The sequence below is a fragment of the Impatiens glandulifera genome, chromosome 6 (genome assembly GCF_907164915.1).
Source record: "Impatiens glandulifera chromosome 6, dImpGla2.1, whole genome shotgun sequence".
In the NCBI taxonomy this organism is placed as follows: Eukaryota; Viridiplantae; Streptophyta; class Magnoliopsida; order Ericales; family Balsaminaceae; genus Impatiens; species Impatiens glandulifera.
The window spans coordinates 40,221,613-40,243,462 of NC_061867.1; the positions used below are offsets into that span (position 1 = coordinate 40,221,613).

The window sequence follows — 21,850 nt, forward strand, 5'->3', positions numbered from 1 at the left end:
GCTTCTGTTTGATCATTATTTGTCATTCTTGAATTAGTAGTATGTTTTAATCATGGATCTGACGTGTACTAGTTCTTCTGATTATATATGTGGAAAATGTAATCGGAGTTATAGTATACTTTGTATGTAACCTGACCAATATGACCCATTACAAACTATACTATAACTTGCATCCTTTGTGCTTTAATGATCTTCGTAGTACATCGCTTGAAATCCTGTTTCCTTTATACTTTAATAGACAAGTGTTCTTTCTGAAAGTGAAACTACATGATAACAGTTGAATTGATCTGATTGCAGAATCAGAAGGAAACCCCTTTTTTATTTCACACGAAATGGAGACAAATAATTCACCAGCTCTCAAGGTCCATGAGTCATATGGTATTATGGCTGCAATTATTGTTGCCATTCTCATACCTTTCTTAGTCTCTTCGTATTTAATGGGTAAGAAGAAGATGAAACAGAGAGGAGTTCCTGTTCAAGTTGGAGGTGAGGCAGGTCTTGCAATACGAAATGTGAATTCAGAGAAACTAGTTCAAGTTCCTTGGGAAGGAGCCACTACAATGGCTGCTCTGTTTGAGCAGTCCTGTAAGAAGCATTCTCAAAATCGGTATCTTGGAACAAGAAAGTTAATCAGTAGGAATTTTGTCACAGCTAGTGATGGAAGGAAACTTGAAAAACTGAACCTTGGAGAGTATGAATGGGAGTCATATGGACAGGTGTTTGAGCGTACTTGCAATTTTGCTTCAGGTCTCGTTAAATTAGGCCATGATGTTGATACACGTGCTGCTATTTTTGCCGAGACCCAAGCTAAGTGGTTAATTTCCTTTCATGTAATTTTTCTTCTACCTACAGTTTCAATTAAGCTCTATGTACTGTACATTTAAGATGACTAAGTTTATGTGGATACCTGTATCGTTCATTCAGGGATGTTTAAGACAAAATATTACTGTAGTTACTGTCTATGCTTCTCTTGGCGAGGATGCCTTGATCCATTCACTCAACGAGGTGGGAAACCATTATCCATCTCTATTACTAACTTGTTTGACCTTCAGTCCCTTTATCTAACCCATCTTCTGTAGGTATTAGTGCATGAATCATTGTGTTGGGTTTTAAGTGTCTACAGTCAGGTTGTTAAATTTATATATTTGATAAATCTTCGCAGACCCAAGTGTCCACCTTGATCTGTGATTCCAAGCAATTGAAGAAGTTGGCTGCAATAAGTTCAAGTTTGACAACTGTTAAGCATGTTATTTATTTTGATGATGAAGTGACTAAGGATTCAAACTATTCCAGTAGTATGGGTTCTTTGACCATTATTTCATCCCATGAAGTTGAGAAGTTGGGTAAAAGACATCCAGTTCATCCGAATCTACCTGTGAGTGGAGATATTGCAGTTATTATGTACACCAGTGGAAGCTCCGGTATGCCAAAGGTGTAATGTTGCTTTTCATCTCAGTCTTTTCCATTTAGTGAATAAAAAACTATTAGTAACTCAAACAGAGAGGTGATGCATTTCTTATCTTCTTTGCTGTCCAGGGTCTAGAATAATGTCATTCTTGAATGCAACTGTTTAATATTAATCTTACTTTATCACTCGTTTATGCTTAATTTGAATCAACATCTCTCCATATTCATAATATAGGGGGTAATGATGACACATGGCAACATTGTAGCCACTGCAGCTGCTGCTGCGACTCTGATCCCGGAGCTCAGAACCAATGATATTTACATAGCATACTTGCCTCTTGCTCATATTTTTGAGTTGTCTTGTGAGGTACTTATCAAAACTAAATTTCTAGTGCTTTAGAGAAATATTGAGTTAGATATCTCCTGATGAGATTGGTTCTTGTAGACTACCATGTTGACTGCAGGTGCGGCAATTGGTTATAGCTCAGCTTTGACTTTGACAGACACTTCTAGCAAAATCGATAAAGGAACCAAGGGGGATGCATCAGTCTTAAAGCCCACCCTAATGTCTGCAGTTCCAGCAATTCTAGATCGTGTTCGTGATGGAGTATCAAAGAAGGTATAAAATGGATTTCTAGATAATGATGCTGATTATCTTAGGCTATGCTTATTTCATGTGGCATTGAAACTAGAACAGAAATTGGGTTCCAATTCCAAATATTTGTGTTTGTTTAATGATTTAATATAAGTAATCAGAACTGGAATTACAATTTTAACAGAATTGTATGAATATGATTTCTTTAAGTTTCAATTTTATATTCTTACATCATAATTGAAATTATATGATTTCTCTAAACATAATAATTCAATTCTAATTCCAACTATGCATGTTCATACATAACAAGGCCAGAAGCTATAGATATACACATTTTCTAGTATGTTAAGATACCTAGTATGTTGGTTTTCTTTTACTATTCCCATAGGTCGAGGAGACAGGAGGGCTTGCAAAGAAGTTTTTTGATACTGCATACAAGCGCCGGCTAGCAGCTATAGAAGGAAACAGGCTTGGAGCCTGGAGAATAGAATTTTTTTTGTGGGATGTTATTGTTTTCAAAAAGATTCGTTCTTTACTTGGAGGAAAAATTCGATTTGTACTTTGTGGTGGAGCACCTTTATCGGGAGAGACACAGAGATTTGTCAATGTCTGTATGAGGTAATTTTTGAACTCATTATCTAGGAAGCTTACTTTTTGTTTGCTCTTATTATTTGGAAAGTTTACAAGTAAAATATCACAATTAGGAGAGAATATACGTTTTAGTTCATGAACCACCACTAGTAGAAAAATGACTTTAACGAGGACAAAAACTTTTGGAGAAAGACTATTTGCCCTCGGTGATAATTTTCCCCGATGTCGATAATACGACTGTCGGTGAAGAAAAAATTAGTATCACCGAGAGCAATTGTAGCACTCGGAGATAATATTATCACCGAGAGCAATTGTAGCACTCGGAGATAATATTATCACCAAGAGCAATTAATGTCTCAGCGATAATTCAATTCTTTTACCGAGAGAAGCAAAAAGATGTTACATAATCAGTGTATTGTTCATCAAATGACTTCCAAGTCATAGAATCTCGTCTACTCGACTATCATTGTGACATCTCATTAGTTGAGTCATTTTTGAAGACATGTATATGTTAGATTTATCTGAACTAAATGTTGGGATTAAAGCGGAATAATCATCAAACTTGTGATAATAAACTATTCTCCACTTAATTGGATCTTTAGGAGCGAGAAACAACAAACATAAAAGGAAATATAAATGAAACAAGAACACCAAGAATTTAACGTGGAAAACCTCCTCAAATCAATGAGTAAAAATCACGGGACTTTTGTCCAAAAGAAGCTTCACTATAATCAAATGTTAAACACGAAACAAATGAAGATAAGAGCTAAACAAAGAAGAGGTCTCACTATCTCTCTACAAGTGTATGCTAGATGACTTTCAGATGTATTTTGATAAGTCACTTTCTCATCCTTTTATAGTAGAACATGGACAGCTCAAAAGTCTTTTTCCAATAAGACAACACTGCCCCTATTTAATACAAAAAGACTCTTGAGCTTCTGGACTTCTGGGCTTCTGGGTTTCTGAACTTGTGGGCTTTTTAAACGTACTGGGCTTTTTATTTCATAGTTGGGAGCCCAATCAAAATAACCCAACACTAAATCCTAATAATTTGTGTGAGAAATTAAAATTGGGATTAGCTGAAGCGTACATGTACTCATCTTCTCTTTATTTAGAATTAAAAAATTCTTTAATCTTCTCTTCCTTTAGAAATGGGATGGATCTTTCAATTGATGAGTACTTCAAATTAGTTTTCTCTCTCTGTTGATGGGGACATAAAGAGGAAATTGATCTTACCTCATATGGGGACTATACCGTTACAAAATAACCATAATGTTAGTTATTTTGGTTTAAACATTTCTAATTTAGCCCGTTCATAAAATTAGAAAATTCAGTTAGGTATCCTCACTTTATATTAATGACAAATACACTTATAAGTCTATAATCTTAATTTCACATTAGATCACATTATTTTGGCTTCATTAAAAGATGATATACAATTATTTATTATAATAGTGACCCATAAATTCCAACAATCTTCTATTGAATCACGTATTACAAAAAATAAATGTAACAACTATAAAACCCGATGTTTTGTGTCATCTCATTCATATGTTGTATAAACAATCTTATCAATTAATTATATCAATATAGGGTGAAAGAATTCGTCGTTATATTTAATCACAAGTAGACTCAATAGTGGTCACATAAATCAATACAATTAACTGACAAATCATATCATGAATGTGAGAAATAAAAATGTCATGAACGATGATCTTTTCATGTCAATTTTCAATTGGTCCTACTTAAGTGAGATCAAACTTTTAACATTATTGTACAAAATATCTTTAAACATTATCATAACTGAAAACTTAAGTGTACACACAAATATTTTTAAGTCATAGAACAACAATATAATATAAATTCCCACTTAAACTAAAGATCCTCAAATACTAAAATAGCCATGTGAGCATTGTGTTCATGAAAGATCTTGGGTACCAAACCTTTTATAAGAGGATCTTCTAACATGGAGTTTGTTTCTATATGTTCTATGCTTAATTGTTTATTTTGTACCCTTTATTTAACAACAAAGAATTTAATGTCAATAAATTTGACTTTGTTGTACTCCTGTTGTTATTGAAATGCAATACGGCTGATCTGTTGTCACAGTATAATTTTAGTGGTCTTTCAATTCCTTCCATAATACGTTGCATTGTGACAAAATTTCTTAAGCCATAAACTATAATTTAATGTCTCGTAACATGTTATGAATTCAGATGTCATAGTAGAAGAAACTACAAGTGTTTGTTTAGCACTCTTCCAAGATATAACTCCTTCAACTAATAGATAAACATAACTTGAAGTCGATCTTCTACTATCTTGACATCCCGCAAAATCAGAATTTGAATACCCAATGATCTCAAACTTATTTGACCTCTGATATATGAGCATGCAATCTCTTGTTTTCTTTAAGTCTCATAACCCTTTTGGTTGTTTTCCAATTATCTAATCCTGCTTTACTAAGATATATGTCTAAAACTCCAACAATATACACAATATCAGGATGCGTACATACTTGAGCATACATCAAACTCTCAATAATCGAAGCATAGGGATATCATTTCTTCAATTTGAAGATTTTCTTTTGGGCATTGATTGAGCTAAATTTGTCTCCTTTAGCAATAGGAATATCTAAAGATTTACTATCAAACATTTCATACATTTTAAGCACTATATCAATATAGTTTCTTTGAGATTACCCATGGATACCTCGAGAACGATCTCGATGTATTTAGATTCCTAATACCAAAAAAAAGCTTCACAAAGATCTTTCATCTCAAAATGCTATGATAAAAAAAATTGGTTTCATACAATATGCTTAAATCATTTGTGGCAAGTAGTATGTAATCAACATACAAACCAAAAAAATATGTTTACTCCCAAAAAAATTTTGATACACACATTCATCAAAGATATTTACCTCAAAACCAAATGAGATAATAATTTGATGAAATTTTTGATATCATTGATGAGAAGTTTGTTTGATCCCATAAATGGATTTTCTCAATTTACATACCATATGCTTTGAGTCTTCCGACACAAAATTTTCTGGTTGCACCATATAGATTGTTTCTTTAATGTCTCCATTGAGAAATGTTCTTGCCATCCATTTGGTGAAGTTCCATATCAAACTGTGCAACACATGCCATGATTGTCATAAAAGAGTCTTTCAATGAAACTGGAGAAAAAGTCTCTTTAAAGTCGATCCGTTCTTTCTAAATAATCTTTTGCTACAAGATGAGTCTTATATTTGTCAACATTACCCTTTGAATCCCGTTTGGTTTTAAAAATTCATTTACAACCAATAAGTTTCTTTCCTTCTGGTAATGGGATAAGTTTCCAAACTTTATTTTCTTGTATAGATTTATATTCTTCGTTCATTGCACAAATCCACTTTTCAAAATTAGTATCCTTCATAGCATGTTGGAAACTCATAGGGTCATCTTCCATTATACTGCCACTATCCTCATTTTCTTGAAGAAAAACTATATAATCATTTGATATACCAGTTCTCCTTTTTCTAGTTTATCGTCTTAAAAGTACTTGATTTTGAGGTTGTTGAGTTTGTTCTTCATGAGTTTGTTCGACAATTTCTTGTTGATTTTGATTTTGAACATGATCATCAATAGGAATAAAATCCATATCAATGTAAAAATCATTTGGGATATGAATCAAGTATTCCTCAATAGGAATTGTTGAATTCAAATTATCTTCAAAGACAATTATTTCTCCAATCAAACTCAATATCCTAAAAAAATATTGCAGTTTCGATCTCAAAAATTGTTTTTAACTTGAGATCATAAAATTTATATCCCCTTGATCATTCAGGGTACCTAATAAAATAACTGCTAACTGTTTTGAGATCAAATTTTCTTTCATTCGTCCCATAAGGTCTTGCCTCAGTAGTACATCCCCAAACATTAAAATGCTTTAAACTAGGTTTACGACTACTTCAAAGCTCATAAGGTGTTTTAGATGTTGATTTAGTTGGTATTCTATTTAAAATGTAGACGGTAGTCTTTAGTGCCTCTCCCCATAGAGATTCTAGTAAAGTCGAATGACTAATCATACTCCTTACCATGTCTTAAGAGTGCGATTACGTCTTTCAGCCACAACATTCATTCTAGGTGAACCAGGCATGGTGTATTGTGGGACAATCCCACTCCTCTAGGTATCTGGAAAAAGGTCTTGGACGTTGTTCACCTGAACCGTCATATCTACCGTAATATTCACCACCACGGTCAGATTTGACTTTCATTATTCTTTTATTGAGATGGTTTTCAACTTCAATTTTAAAAGATTTGAACACATCCAATATTTATGATTTTTAATTAATTAGAAATATGTATGCATATCTTGAGTGGTCATCTATAAATGATACAAAGTATTATTGACCATTCCAAGAAGAAGTAGGAAATGACCTACAAATATCCGTATGTATCAACTCAAAGACTTCAATTGACCTTATTGCACATAATTTCTTTATTTTAGTTTGTCTTCCTTTAATGCATTCAATACATAAATTAAAGTCTGAAAAATCAATTTTATCCAAAATTCCTTCAGAGAAAAATCTTTCAACTTTATTTCTAGAGCTTATGCCATAAGGAACTTGAATTTTCATTATTTATTTTACACTTAATACCATGTGATTCCACATTCAAGGTTTCATTATAAGAAGCAACTGTTTCAAGCAAATAAAGATTATCATAAAATATAACTGAACCGGTTCCAACAACTTTAAAATTAATAAATAAAGTTAAATTTTAATTTCCAAATGAACAATGATATCCCAATTTGTCCATACAAACAACATAAATCAAATTACGTCTAAATGACGGTAGTACAACAAAAGTATCCATTAAATCCAAATAGTAACCAGTACTTAATAACAATCTAAGATGCCATATTGCTTCTACTTCTACTGATTGCTTGAATCACAATTGATAATCAACGCATGGAGGAGGAGCGGTCGAGAGGAAGAGAGAGAAGCGACCGCGGGTTTAGGGAAAATGAAATATTATCGCCGAGAGCGTTGTCGGGTTCTCTCGGTGATAATATTAAATAAATATCGCTGAGAGATGTATTCAATTGCTCTCGGTAATATTAAAAACTATCATCGAGGGAAACCATTTGCTCTCGGTGATATTAATATCACCGAGAGCATTCTTTCGCTCTCGACGATAATTCTCGGTAATTATGTTTATTTTACTAGTGCACCTTTTGTTTGTAAAATATTACGAAAAAATGTTATAGACCAGTCTATGGTGTTTATCTCCTCTCATCCTTATTATTGATGCAACTTTCTTGTACTCAATAGGTTGTTTTTTATATTCTAACACATTGTTTATTGTCACTTCTTTACTTTTATTATATTCAATATCATTTATGAGCGGTAATATAGGCAACGAATTTGGGAATGAAAGTAAGGCTATGAATCTAATGTAGTTGTCATAGTGTAGGAGAGAGAAATAAAAAAATATCTCTATAATATGGCAATGTTGAGAACAAAAATCATCCGAACATGGCCATATTCCCGGAAAAATAAAAATTCTCTATCCTGCAAATGGCCATGTTCGGGACAAAATTTCCTGAACATGGTTATGTTCGGAACAAAATTCTATTAAACATGGCCATATTCGTAACAAAATTCTCCTAAACATGGTAATTTTTCAAAAAAAAATCTCTCTATTCCTTAACATGGCCATGTTGGAAAAAAAAAAGAACATTGTCATATTTTGGATAAAAATTTTTCTTTCTCCCATTATTAATTTCTCTTTCTCTCATTATCAATTTCTCTTTCTCGGTTAATCATTTCTTTTTTTATCATTTATTATTTTTTATTATTTCTCTATTAATATTTTCTCTCTTTTATCTATTAATTAGTAAATATATATTTTTATATATTTTTTATTTATATATTTTATTAAAATAATAATAAGGAGAATAAATAAAGATATAAATATATATATGTTTAAAAATATATATTATATTTGATAAATATATATATATATATATATAAATAATAAAAAATCATACTAAGCGTTTAATGCTCACTTAGGTATATCTAACCCAAAATATTCGATTGTCGATTCAGGGTCATTGAATAACATGATGAGAGACCTATCTATGCTACATGATTTTACTATACACAATCATTTGTCCACCAATCGCGTGGTAAACAGGGCATCCGCAAGAGTTCTAGGAACTAGATTGGCTTATGTAACACTTAACATTTGTTTAAAAAATGTTCTCTACGTTCTAAATCTTCATTGTAATCTATTGTCCATTAGTAATATATGTTGTGATTTAAAATGTTTTGCCAAATACTTTTCGAATGGTCCTAAATTTCAGAATACGGGAATAGGGTGGACGATAAAAAAATGTTAAGTTGTGTTCAGAACTCTACATTTTGTCCACCTAGAGAATGTTTCAAGTTATTCAACTTCTTTTTCAATCAAACTTTCCTAAATAATGTTGTGTCATCGTAGACTTGTACATCAACATCTTACCTTCCGAAATGTACCCGAATTCACTCATACCTTCCTAAATGTACCCGAATCTGCACTTGAACCAACAAAATATATCATTCGACCCTACATTTGAACCCACAACCACTTCCTCATCAACCTCACCTCCACCTCGTTCGAAAAAAGAGTTAAAAATATACATTCGAAGAAGAACATAACTTGCACCTGTCCATTAATCCTCATCAGACCCGAGTCCAACATAAATTTAAGGTTCGACAACTAATTATGATACTATTTTTATTTACTTATCTATTGATCTCATGAAACTTATTAGGTCATATACAAATAATATGATCTCGAAATTTGTTTCATACAAGTATTTATTAGAGACATATTGGGCATGCATTGTTGACTACACCAACGTCAAAATACTTGCATCAATTCATTAAGTTTTTGAACAGGAAGGAAAACATGTCGTCGATGAAGATATTGGTGCACATCTAAATAATCATACAATATCCCTTTGTGAACTTTCAAACAGGAAGAAACACATCGGATGTAAATTGGATTTTCAAGACAAAACATAATTCTAATGGATTTGTTGAGAAGTACAAAGCTCATATAGTCGCCAAAGGATTCTCTCAATCATATGAGATTATTTAGAAATGTTTGCAATATATTTGGTGGCTAACAAAGATTGAAAACTTCACAACTCGACGTAAAAAATGTTATCCTAAATGGAGACTTGGAAGAAGAAGTCTACATTAACCTGCCTCCAGGAATTAGTGCCTCATCAACGAAGTTTGTCGCCTCCATAAATTTTTCTACGGTTTTAAACAATCAGCAAGGGCATGATTCAAAAAATTCTCAATCTCCATCATCGAGAACGACTTCCCTTAATGTCAAGTTGATCACATTATGTTTGTTAAGATTGCTCCAAATAAATATAACACAATTCTCATTGTCTACGTTGATGACATCATTATAACCGATTACAATGAAAAAGATATTTAAAATTTGAAAGAGTTTATTACTAGATAATTCGACACAAAAGATCTTGAACCCTCAAAATATTCTTAGGAATAGAATTTGCTCGATCAAAAAAGGGGATCTCATTGTCCCAAAGGAAGTACACCATGGACCTTTTAAAAGAAACTAAAATGCTTAGGTGTAAGTATGCCGACACCTCTATGAACTTGGTTCACAAACATTGAAATAACAAAAACGATACTCCAACTAATAAAACTAGATACCAGCGACTCGTGCGACGACTCTCAAGAGATCATATGAATGTAGTTTTCATGATTTTAAGGTAACTAAAAGGCTCTCAGTGAAAATGTCTTTTATTCACAAGTAAAGATGACAAGTTCATTTGTGTGTTCACCAATACTGATTGGGCCGGAGACATTACTTATAGAAATCACCTACGGATATTGTTCGTTTGTATGGGGAAAAAGTCACATGGAAAAGCAAGAAACAATATGTTGTTGTTCAAAGTAGTGTTGAAGCCGAGTACGTTCTCTTGCACTCGGACTTTGTGAAGTAATTTGGATACGCCATATCTTTGAAGAGTTATGATTGCCTTCTGATGGACTTATTCAAATGATGTGTAACAATCAAACCTCAATACACTAAGTATTGCAAAAATTTGGCTCATAATGACAGACCAAACACATTGGAATTGATTATTACTTTATTTATGACAAGCCAATAAATGATTTATTACCCATCTATGTTATTTCACGCAATTAAGTGGCTAACATACTCATAAAAACTCTTTTCAAATCATATTTCGAAAATTGTGTGGAAAGTTGGAAACTCTCAATCTCTACTACACAACTTGAAGTGTAGAATTCCCTCTCTTATATGTGTAACTTACTTGCACTCCATATATTGATTTGTTTATACTCTAACACATTGTTTGTTGTCATTTCTTTACTTTTATTATTATACTCAATATCCTTTATATCACACACTCTCAAATGTAAATCATAAATTAATATTTGAATAATATTATCACTTTCACTATAAATCTCAATCTCAATCTTCATTCTCAAAAACTCAAGTTATACATTATGCATGCGACTAAGGGCACGGTTGATCAAACTAAAAAAATAAGTGTTAATGCTAAATATTGTATTCTAAGTGCTAAATGATTTATGTTTAAAAAATACATGTCAAAGTCTAAATTTAAGTATTTGTATGTAAGTTGATTTCACAAAATGTGGAACTATATCTTTATGATTTTACCCTTATAAATTGACTTAATTTGATTAGTTTGTAGGGTTAACGTTCTCTTTTAAACTCCCATAATAGACACAGACCATTGATTTAGTCATTTACAACTCGATTTAAGCCAAATTTTTGGTGTAATTTGATCTGAATCTAATTAATTAAGTAATTATAAATAATCGTTATAAAAAAATTTACTTCAAATAAGCACTTAATAATTGAACATAAGTGAAAAGCTGTGTTATCAAACACAACCTAAGAATACTTGTCAGAACATTGACTATATAGATTTCTAACAGACTAACACCAAAGTACAAGCACCATATTAACTAATTACTTTAATTTATCAGTGCTAGACCTACAATCTCATCTACCGGAGTAATATGACTTACATGTGTTGGGTTATTTGATTGGGCTCCCAACCATAAAATAAAAAGCCCAATCCATTTAAAAGTCTAGAAGCCAGAAGTTCAGAAACCCAGAAGCCCAGAAGTCTTGAAGCTCAAGAGTCCTTTTATATTAAATAGGGGCAGTGTTGTCTTAATAGAAAAAGACTCTTGAGCTATCCTCGCTCTGCTATAAAAGGTGGAGGAAGTGGCTTATCAAAACACATTTGAAAGTCATCTAGCATACACTTGTAGAGATATAGTGAGATCTCTTATTTGTTTAGCTCTTATCTTCAATTGTTTCATGTTCAACATTTGATTATAGTGGAGTTTCTTTTGGACAAAAGTTCCGTGGTTTTTACACCTTGATTTGAGGAGGTTTTCCACGTTAAATTCTTGGTGTTCTTGTTTCATTTATATTTCTTTTTATGTTTGTTGTTTCTCGCTCCTAAAGATCCAATCAAGTGGGGAATAGTTTATTATCTCGAGTGTGGTGATTATTCCGCTTTATTCCCAACATAGTGGTATCAGAGATTGGTTATAAGCGTGTTTATTTTTGATTGGTTTATGGAGATTAACACAAACATAATGATTTTGTTGAATGGTTCAAACTATCATATCTAGAAGGGTAAAATGAAAGATCTTCTATTTGTGAAGTCTTTGCATTTACCTATTTTTGGTAGTGAGAAACATATCTCCAAATCTGATGAGGAATGGGCTTTTGAGCATGAACAGGTATGTGGTTTCATTCGTCAATTTGTTGAAGAGAATGTTTATAACCACATACAACATGAGACAAATACACCTACTTTGTGGGGGTAAGCTTGAGAATTTGTATGCTTCAAAGACAAGAAGTAACAAATTATTTTTTGCTTCAAAGACATGAAGTAATAAATTATTTTTGCTCCAAAAGATTATTCATTTGAGATATAGTGATAGCTCTTCTATGGTTGATCACTTGACTAAGTTTCAGGGTGTTCTTGATCAGATCTCAAGAATGGGTATAAACTTTTAAGACGATGTTGAAGGACTTTGGTTATTGACTACTCTGCATGATTCTTGGGAGACTCTTAAAGTTTCTCTTTGTAACTCTATTTCTAATGGTGCAGTGACATTGGAGATGGCCAAAAGTGATGTCTTAAATGAAGAATTGAGACGAAAATCTCAAGTCTCTTCATCATAGTCAAATGTGTTTGTTGCTGAAAACGGGGAAAACAGGATAGTAGAGGCGAGAAAGATAAGTCGAGACATAAGGGTCGGAACAAGTCGAAATCAAAGTACAAGGCAACTAAATGTTACCATTGTGGAAAAAGTGGACACATGAAGAAGAACTGTTATAAGATCAAATATGAAACGAACGGATCTAAGCAAAAGAAAGATAATTTTGAAGATCGCGTCTCAGCAACTATTTATGTCTTTTCACTATTCACGACGAGAATATATTTAACCTTGTATGCGATGAGTCAACTTGGGTGTTTGACACAGGAGCTGTCATACATGTTACGCCAAAGAAAGATTACTTTAAATCTTATACTTCTGATAACTTTGGAGTATTGAAGATGGGTAATAATGTCGTAAGGTTATTGGTATTGGAGATGTTTGCCTAGAATCTAGCAATGAGTCGAAGTTGTTTCCTAAAGATGTTCGACATGCTCCAGACATGAGGTTGAATTTGATTTCAATTGGAAAGCTTGATGATCATGGTTTCTCAAGCTCCTTTGGTTCTGGAAAATGAAAACTTTCGAAAGGTAACCTTGTTGTAGCTCGAGGAGATAAGTTTTCAAATTTATATTTAATGTAATCTTTAATAAGTTAAGATAATGTGAATGTTGTGCGAAGTAAAGAAGATTCAAATTTATGGCACCGAAGACTTGGTCACATTAGTGAAAAGGGGTTGAATTTGCTAGTTAAGAAAAATGCTATTCCGGGTTTGAATGAGACATATTTGGAGAATTATTCTTATTGTCTTATGGAAAAGCAAACTCGAGTATCGTTCAAGCATAATCCTCCCTCAAGAAAGTCAGATCTCTTAGAGTTGGTGCATTTAGACGTTTGTGGACCTTTAAAGGTACGAACTAATAGTGGTGCTCTTTACTTTGTAACATTTATTGATGATCATTCTAGGAAGCTTTAGATCTATGTTTTGAAAACTAAAGATGAAGTTTTAAACAAGTTCAAGGAATTTCATGCTCTTGTTGAAAGAGAGACTGGAAAGAAGATCAAGTGCATTCGCAGTGATAATGGTGGTGAGTATTGTGGTCAATTTGATGCATACTGAAAACAATATAGGATCAGACACCTCCAAAGACTCCTGAGTTGAATGCCTTGCAGAAAGGATGAACATGACGATTGTTGAGAGGATTAGGTGCTTGCTTTTAGAAACAAAGTTGCCCCCAACATTTTGGGGTGAAGCATTAGATACGGTGGTACATGTTATTAATTTGAGTCCTATAGTTTCCTTGGACGGTGAAGTTCCAAATAAGATATGGACAAATAAACATGTTTCTTATGATCACCTACGAGTATTTGGATGTAGGTGCTTTGTTCACATTTCAAAGGATGAAAGATTAAAGTTGGATGTGAAGAGTCGTGAGTGCATCTTCTTGGGTTATGGATAAAATGAGTTCGGCTACAGAATGTATGGTCTAGTTGCAAAGAAGCTTGTCAGAAGTCGTGACGTTATCTTCTTTGAAGATGAGACTACTAAGGGAAGTGATCAAGCTAAAGACAATGAATTGAAGGAAAAAGTTGAGTCGGTAAATTTAGATAAAGTTCATTTATCTGATTCACCTATTTCAACAGAAAATCGGGTGCAAGAGGATGATGTTGAGGGTGAACATGACGTTCACATGGAAAATAATAGTAGCGATCAAGGTGAATTACCTACAATTCCACTTAGATGATCTATGAGAGATCGACAGCCTTCAACAAGATATTCTCCTGATGAATATACGTTGGTGACGGATGGGGGGGGGGGGAGCCTGAGTCATATGAAGAGGCTAAAGATAGCGAAGAATGGGTTGATGCTATGAAAGATGAGATGAAATCCTTACATTATAATCATACATTTGAGTTGGTAGAATTACCAAAAGGCAAGAAAGCTTTGAAAAATAGGTACGTGTATAGACTGAAGCAAGATGAGCATACTTCAACTCCACGACACAAAGCTCGTTTGGTTGTCAAAGGGTTTAGTCAAAGAAAGGGTATTGATTTTGATGAAATTTTTTCTCCTATTGTTAAAATGACTTCAATTAGAGTTGTCTTGAGTTTGGCAGCTAGTCTTGATTTGGAAGTTGAACAAATGGACGTGAAGACATCTTTCTTCATCGTAAATTAGAAGAAGAGATCTACATGAATCAACTTGATGGGTTTAAGGTCAAAGGTAAAGAGAATTATGTTTGCAGATTGAAGAAAAGCTTGTATGGCTTGAAACAAGCTCCTCGACAATGGTACAAGAAGTTTGAGTTGTTCATGAAGGAACACGACTATAAGAAGACTATTTCCGACCATTGTGTGTTTGTACTAAAATTCTCTTCTAATGAATTTATTATTCTTTTACTTTATGTTGATGACATGTTTATTGTTGGTCAAAGTGTTGTGAGAATTAATAGGTTGAAACAAGACTTAGGAGAGTCCTTTGCGATGAAGGATCTTGGACCAGCGAACCAGATTCTTGGAATTAGAATCAGTCGTGATAGAAAGACAAATAAATTATGGTTGTGTCAAGAACGATATATTGAAAAAATGTTGCAAAGTTTCAATATGGAGAAGACCAATAGTGTTTTCACACCTCTTACAACACATTTTAAATTGAGCTCGGAACTTTGTCCTTCTAACGATGATGAGAAAGAAGATATGGAGAATATTCATTATGGTTCTTCTGTTGGAAGTCTTATGTATGCCATGGTTTGCATAAGACCAGATATTGATTGCTCATGCCGTTGGCACTGTGAGTATGTTGCTTTACAATCTAGGAAAACAACATTGGGAAGCTGTCAAATGGATATTGAGATATCTTCGAGGTACATCAAGTTTGAGACTTTGCCTTGAAAATGAGAGTCCGGATTTAGTTGGTTATACCGACTCTGATATGGAAGGTGATGTGGATTCGAGAAAATCTACTTCTGGTTATTTAATTAATTTTGTAGGGGGAGTTGTTGTCTGGCAATCCAGACTTCAAAAATGTGTTGCGTTATCGACCGCTGAAGTTGAACTTATTGCAGCAACTGAAACTTGTAAAGAATTAATTTGGTTTAAGAAATTATTATCTGAACTTGGTTTTGTGCAGGATAAATACGTGCTTTATTGTGATAGTCAAAGTGCGATTTACCATGCTAAAAACTCAACATTTCACTCTAGATCGAAGCACATTGATGTGAGGTATCATTGGATACGTGATGTTCTAGATGAAAAGTTGTTGGTTTTAGAGAAAGTACCTACAAATGATAATGGCGTTGATATGCTGACCAAAACACTACCAAAAGACAAGCTCGAGTTTTGTTGTTCAACCACGGGTTTGACAACAATCCTTCCATAGTTGTGATGGGGGAGTTTGTTGCGTTATTTAATTGGGATCCCAACTATGAAATAAAAAGCCTAGTCCGTTTAAGAAGTCCAGAAGCTAGAAGCCCAAAAGTTCAGAAACCCAGAAGTCCAGAAGCTCAAAAGTTCTTTTATATTAAATAGGGGCAGGGTTGTCTTATTGGAAAAAGACTCTTGATCTGTCCTCGCTCTGCTATAAAAGGTGGATGAAGTGACTTATCAAAACACATCTGAAAGTCATCTAGTATACACTTGTAGAGAGATAGTGAGATCTCTTATTTGTTTAGCTTTTATCATCAATTGTTTCGTGTTTAACATTTGATTATAGTACAGCTTCTTTTAGACAAAAGTCCCGTGGATTTTACTCATTGATTTGAGGAGGTTTTCCACATTAAATTCTTGGTGTTCTTGTTTCATTTATATTTCTTTTTATGTTTGTTGTTTCTCGCTCCTAAAGATTCAATCAAGTAGGGAATAGTTTATTATGTGGTGTTTATTTCGCTTTATTCCCAACAACATGAATCCTATTATTTGGCAAACCAATCCCTTATGACGCTATAGTTCATGGTAGATGGAAAAACACATCTGTCAGATCTCTTGTTGCAAGGAAAAGGAGAGGAAATGTCCTGCATCTACTGTTTATAATAGCAAAATTGCAGTTTTATATGTTGTGCCTTCCCAAAGTTTACTTCATTGATTTCTTTGTTACTTTCCATTGAATATATCCAATTCTGATTTAAACTTTGCAATGCTCCTTTTCAGGGCACCAATTGCTCAAGGGTATGGTCTAACAGAAACTTGTGCTGGAGGAACCTTTTCTGAGGGGGATGACATTTCAGTTGGACGCGTTGGTCCACCACTACCTTGCTGCTATATTAAGGCATGTTAATTTGTTTCTTTACCTTATTTTTTATTGTTCTGAAAGAGTATGACTAAAGTTTTAATCCACAAATGAAGATAAACTTAAAACTATTTTAGTCAATGTCTTGTATTACCTAAGGAAACACATACAGAATTTGACTAGATACACGAAGGGAAAAATAGATGGCAGTTTATATTTTTCCCACTAGGTAAGGATATATCAGTGTTGTTTCCTTTGTCGTAGTGAGACTGATCAAATATGTCTTCTGTAGATTAGTATTGCAGTAGATCCAATATGTATGCTAAAACCAAAGATAATACACAAAGCATGAGATTCAAGTGTAAAAAGAGAGTATATTCACATGGTAGCATTGCAATAATTTCAGGCATGTTTAATTAGTCTAGTTTCTAAATGTGGAACTTGTTTGATCATGGGCTTTTTTCCCATATAAAATCTAGTTTGATGTAAAATGTGACTTATTTGGTAAAGTGATGAAACTTCCTTAGCAGTTAATATTTGAAAATATTATAAATAATAAACTACATCAAACGTGTCCATGACCTATTCAATCTAATCTTCTTTATCTTGGAACACCAAGCTTGTTTGATTTTGGGTTTTTTGTTTTTGCAAGAGAAAAAAACAGATTATGGGTAAAACTCTTGTTTGATCGATCTAACTTTTAAAAAATAACAGTTTCTAGTTCTTGTAGCAAAATATCCTTAACTTTAATGATGAATAATAAATTGACTTAAAAAAATAAATAAGGAGTAGGGTATTTTGATATTTTAATTTATGTTTCATAATTTGATTGATAATATTGAAGGGGTGATAGTTAATAGGATGGTTGTTTATTTGGATTATTTACCAGACTTTATATAATCCTCTGCAGTTTACCTGACAATATACACTTGTCTGATTCTGTATCCAGCTAGTGTCCTGGGAAGAAGGTGGATATCTGATAACTGATAAGCCAATGCCAAGGGGAGAGATTGTGGTTGGTGGCTTCAGTATAGCTGCGGGATACTTCAACAATGTAGAAAAAACCGAAGAAGTGTATAAGGTAAGTCTTCATATTTGAATGTCCATGGAAGAAGATGTTTGTACTTTATTCTTATTCTCTCCTGAGTAGGTTGATGAACATGGAGTCCGCTGGTTCTACACTGGTGATATTGGACAATTTCATGATGATGGATGCCTTGAAATTATTGACAGGAAGAAAGACATTGTGAAACTTCAACATGGAGAATACATCTCCCTTGCCAAGGTGCATAAATAGAATTGACCTCTTCATTTATATGCACTATTACATTGTCTACTAAAAATAAACATAGTTCCTCTAACAAACAAAAAAAAGAGGAGTATAAAGAAAAAAAGCACTTTCTTTCTTTGATCAATCCACTTGAGCCATTATGAGCTGAATTTATCGAACCCTATTTTCTTTGGGCCATATTCATCAACCCACTCAAAACACATTTGGCATATACTCCTGGTCATCACTATGACACAACACCTACTATTCCAATTCAACTGTCATCGTTCTGCATACGCTCCAAGACTAGTCACTTTTTTGTTGGATCAAGATTCAAGATTTTTGTGCCTTCTTGTTTAGACTTGAGGTGGAGTGTGAAAATATCAATTTAGGCTCAATATATGCCTAAGGTTGGAGGGTGGTTTGTTTCTCAAGAAAAACTCATTTATGCCTTAAGGCAGGTGTTTATCATACCCACGTCCCACCCTTAGTAGCTCAAGTTGACATTGTGTTTTAAAGGTTTAGGTCTCTAGTTCGAATATCACTTAAAATATTTTGATTGAAATGGGGTCATAGAGGTAGGATATTTTGCTAGCCTCCTTTAGAGACTAGACCCTTTTTAAATAAAGAAGTTTTTATATCATTTATTCAGTTTTTTTTTTCTATTGTCTATAAATTATTGTATCCCTTTGTAAATAGTAAATCAATTCAAATTATATGATGATTTCTCATTTCCCTAGAAAATTCCATTTTGGAGATCAAATACAAACTACTTAATAAATGATGCTTACTGTTTTGATGAGGATGGCAATTTACTTAGTTATTTTGGCAGTTGATGATAATTCATTTGATTACAGGTTGAGACGACTCTAGTATCTAGCAACTATGTAGAGAATGTGATGGTATATGTAGATTCCTTCCACAACTATTGTGTGGCCTTAGTTGTGCCTTCACATCAGGTCCTTGAAAAATGGGCCAAAGAAGTTGGAATCAGTTACAAGGATTTTGCTGACTTGTGTAGCAAACCTGAAGCTATCAATGAGGTCCAACAATCCGTCACTAAGGTTAGCTACTCAATTACTCTCTTGGTTAAACATGGTAATTTGTCCATTCGACTAAGGTTGTGTACATTAACTCTTAATAGAACAAACATACACACCAACATTTGAAACAAGTTAAAGAAAAACCCAAAAAACACATTAACTAACTTTACTTCAGCCCTGGTTCCCCACAGTCCAGTCTGAACCTCCATCCTGTTTGTGGAGGTTATGTTAAAATAAAATATTACAGAAACATGAAGTTAGTTTTGTGTGTATATTTGTCTTTTTATGAGTTCATGTATAGAATTTCCCTGTTTTTGAATAGTTCATTACTGTATATATATGTCATCTTGTTCAAAAGCTTAAAGCATTAGTTTTTGAGTGCTAGTTTGTTGCAGTGAAGGATGATTTTTTCTTGGCTTGATTCTTTCAATTGACCATATGTGTTGTTGATGGAGGCAGCTGATCACTTGTTGAATGCAGGTGGGGAACAGTGGAAAATTGTACAAGTTTGAGATTCCTACAAAGATTAAGTTGATATCAGAACCCTGGACCCCTGAATCGGGATTAGTAACTGCAGCTCTAAAATTGAAGAGGGAGCAGTTGAAGGCCAAATATAAAGATTTGCTTCATAGTTTATACCATTAGATGGTTTACCCTTTCATCTGCTTCCGCACTCTTTCGTTGTTACAACTTATTTTCACTATTGTTGCAGTCTTAATCCACTGGAAAAATGACTTACTGGTAGACATGTTTGCATAACCAAGTTCATTTTTCTTCTTCAACTAATAAATTTATCTAGGCAGAAAATAACCCATTTTTCATGTAAATGACTAATTTCATGAAAAGTGTAAAATTATATTTGAATATTTTCAATGTATTTGCGAATGAAGGACTTATAGGAGGTTTTGTGTTGGATGTGGGCTGACAAATTTTCTTTGTGGATAAGGAATGCAGTCATCTATATTGTTTAACTTCTTTACTTCCTCTCATTCAACTTGTAAAATGTGTTTTTATTCATTTCTGACTATAAGATAACATGATTTTTACACATACTCTCATTTACCAGGGGCGAAGTTTGTGGCAAATGCCCAAGCATTATTAGCCACAGGATCAGCAATATGGTCAGACAAGTTCTCAACCGGACCCTTTCCAGTAACAATAGCTTGTACAAAGAATCCAAACATAGAGAACATAGCTAGTCTTCCATTCTTAAGCTCCTTTACCTTAAGTTCTGCAAAAGCTTCAGGGTCATCTGCAAGTCCTAAAGGGTAAAATGATCCTCCGGGAAAGATCTTATCAAGCCCTTCCCGTAATGGACCTCCACCAACCTTGTACTCTTCTATCAAACCCATAAGGACCACTTGGCTAGCCCAAATTGCAAGAATGCTTTGGGCATGAACAAGGTTTGGGTTCCAATCCCCCTTCTGAGAAGATTTGTGATCCTTCAATGCCGAATAACGTAGTCATTGCCATGCACGGTGCACCCCTCGTACAATCTAATCTTTGGGAGACCCCGGCTGCACCAAGAAAAAGCGGTTGCCTCCATGTTGCACCAGAAGCTGAAATTCGTGTATGGAGACAAAATGATCATTGTCATAGGGGAGGGGTGTACGAAGATCGACCTGGTCACCTTATACGTCGCATAAGAAGTCAAGCTAAACGACTTCCAAATCAATGTTATCGACACTAAATGTGTACCTTTGGAAACATAATTTTAAAAATTATGAGCCATTCACTTAGAACATGATGTATAAAATGAACTACTTTTTGAGTATGGGCCTAGGCTTAAGCCGATCCGAAATAGAAATCAAGACCCCTATGTTTTTAGACGGTCAATGTGATACACTGGTACCTAGGTCTAGGGAATGTTCACCCTAGGGAAAAGAGAAACAGACAAAGATATTATCAATCGAGAAATTTAACTAGATGACCTAAAGAAGTTCATATTTGACTTTTTGACTAGCACATAAAATTAAATGCGTTGGTGACACCTTTATTTTTTTGGACGAAAATACCCTCGAGAAACAATCGGCAATCGCGAGACGAAAAAAAATTCGTCTCGAGATTGCCGGTTACGTCTCGCGAATGTAAACGTCTCGCAACAGGGACAAAATCGTCTAAAAAAATAGGTGTCACCAGCGCATTTAATTTTATGCGTGAAATAAGACCATCTGGCCATTTCGTCCAATTTTTATATCAAACTGTATATCTGCCCAACGACCCATAAACACCTTCTAGGCTTACTCTTTGTCATCCATGAATATTAGCTATTTTCTAATAATTTTTTCTTTCAATTTTTTTTTAATAATTTTATGATCATTTTGCATTTATGATTAAAAAAAACTATAAAAAAATAACTGATTTATTATATTTTTATAATACTTATAATGAACTTAAAAATTATATAATTAATAAAAAATCATAATCTAAGTATAATATAATTTAGACATATTTTTTTATATTAAATTACATAACA

General features: G+C 33.6%; 2 protein-coding genes across 2 annotated transcripts; one reads left to right on the top strand and one right to left on the bottom strand.

The window, feature by feature from the left end:
- The first annotated feature begins 301 nt into the window (after window positions 1-301).
- Window positions 302-20,106, top strand: LOC124942135 (long chain acyl-CoA synthetase 8-like). The gene is made up of 11 exons (XM_047482562.1): window positions 302-830; window positions 925-1,005; window positions 1,163-1,432; window positions 1,643-1,774; window positions 1,853-2,026; window positions 2,391-2,620; window positions 16,983-17,100; window positions 18,011-18,142; window positions 18,212-18,346; window positions 19,189-19,395; window positions 19,855-20,106. The coding sequence occupies exons 1-11, from the start codon at window positions 333-335 to the stop codon at window positions 20,017-20,019; spliced, it is 2,142 nt and encodes a 713-aa protein (XP_047338518.1). The 5' UTR covers window positions 302-332; the 3' UTR covers window positions 20,020-20,106.
- A 257-nt stretch (window positions 20,107-20,363) lies between these two features.
- LOC124942296 (chlorophyll a-b binding protein 5, chloroplastic-like) lies at window positions 20,364-20,812 on the bottom strand. The gene has a single exon (XM_047482770.1). It carries the CDS (start codon window positions 20,724-20,726, stop codon window positions 20,430-20,432), a length of 297 nt encoding a protein of 98 aa, XP_047338726.1. The 5' UTR covers window positions 20,727-20,812; the 3' UTR covers window positions 20,364-20,429.
- Between the last annotated feature and the right edge of the window lie 1,038 nt (window positions 20,813-21,850).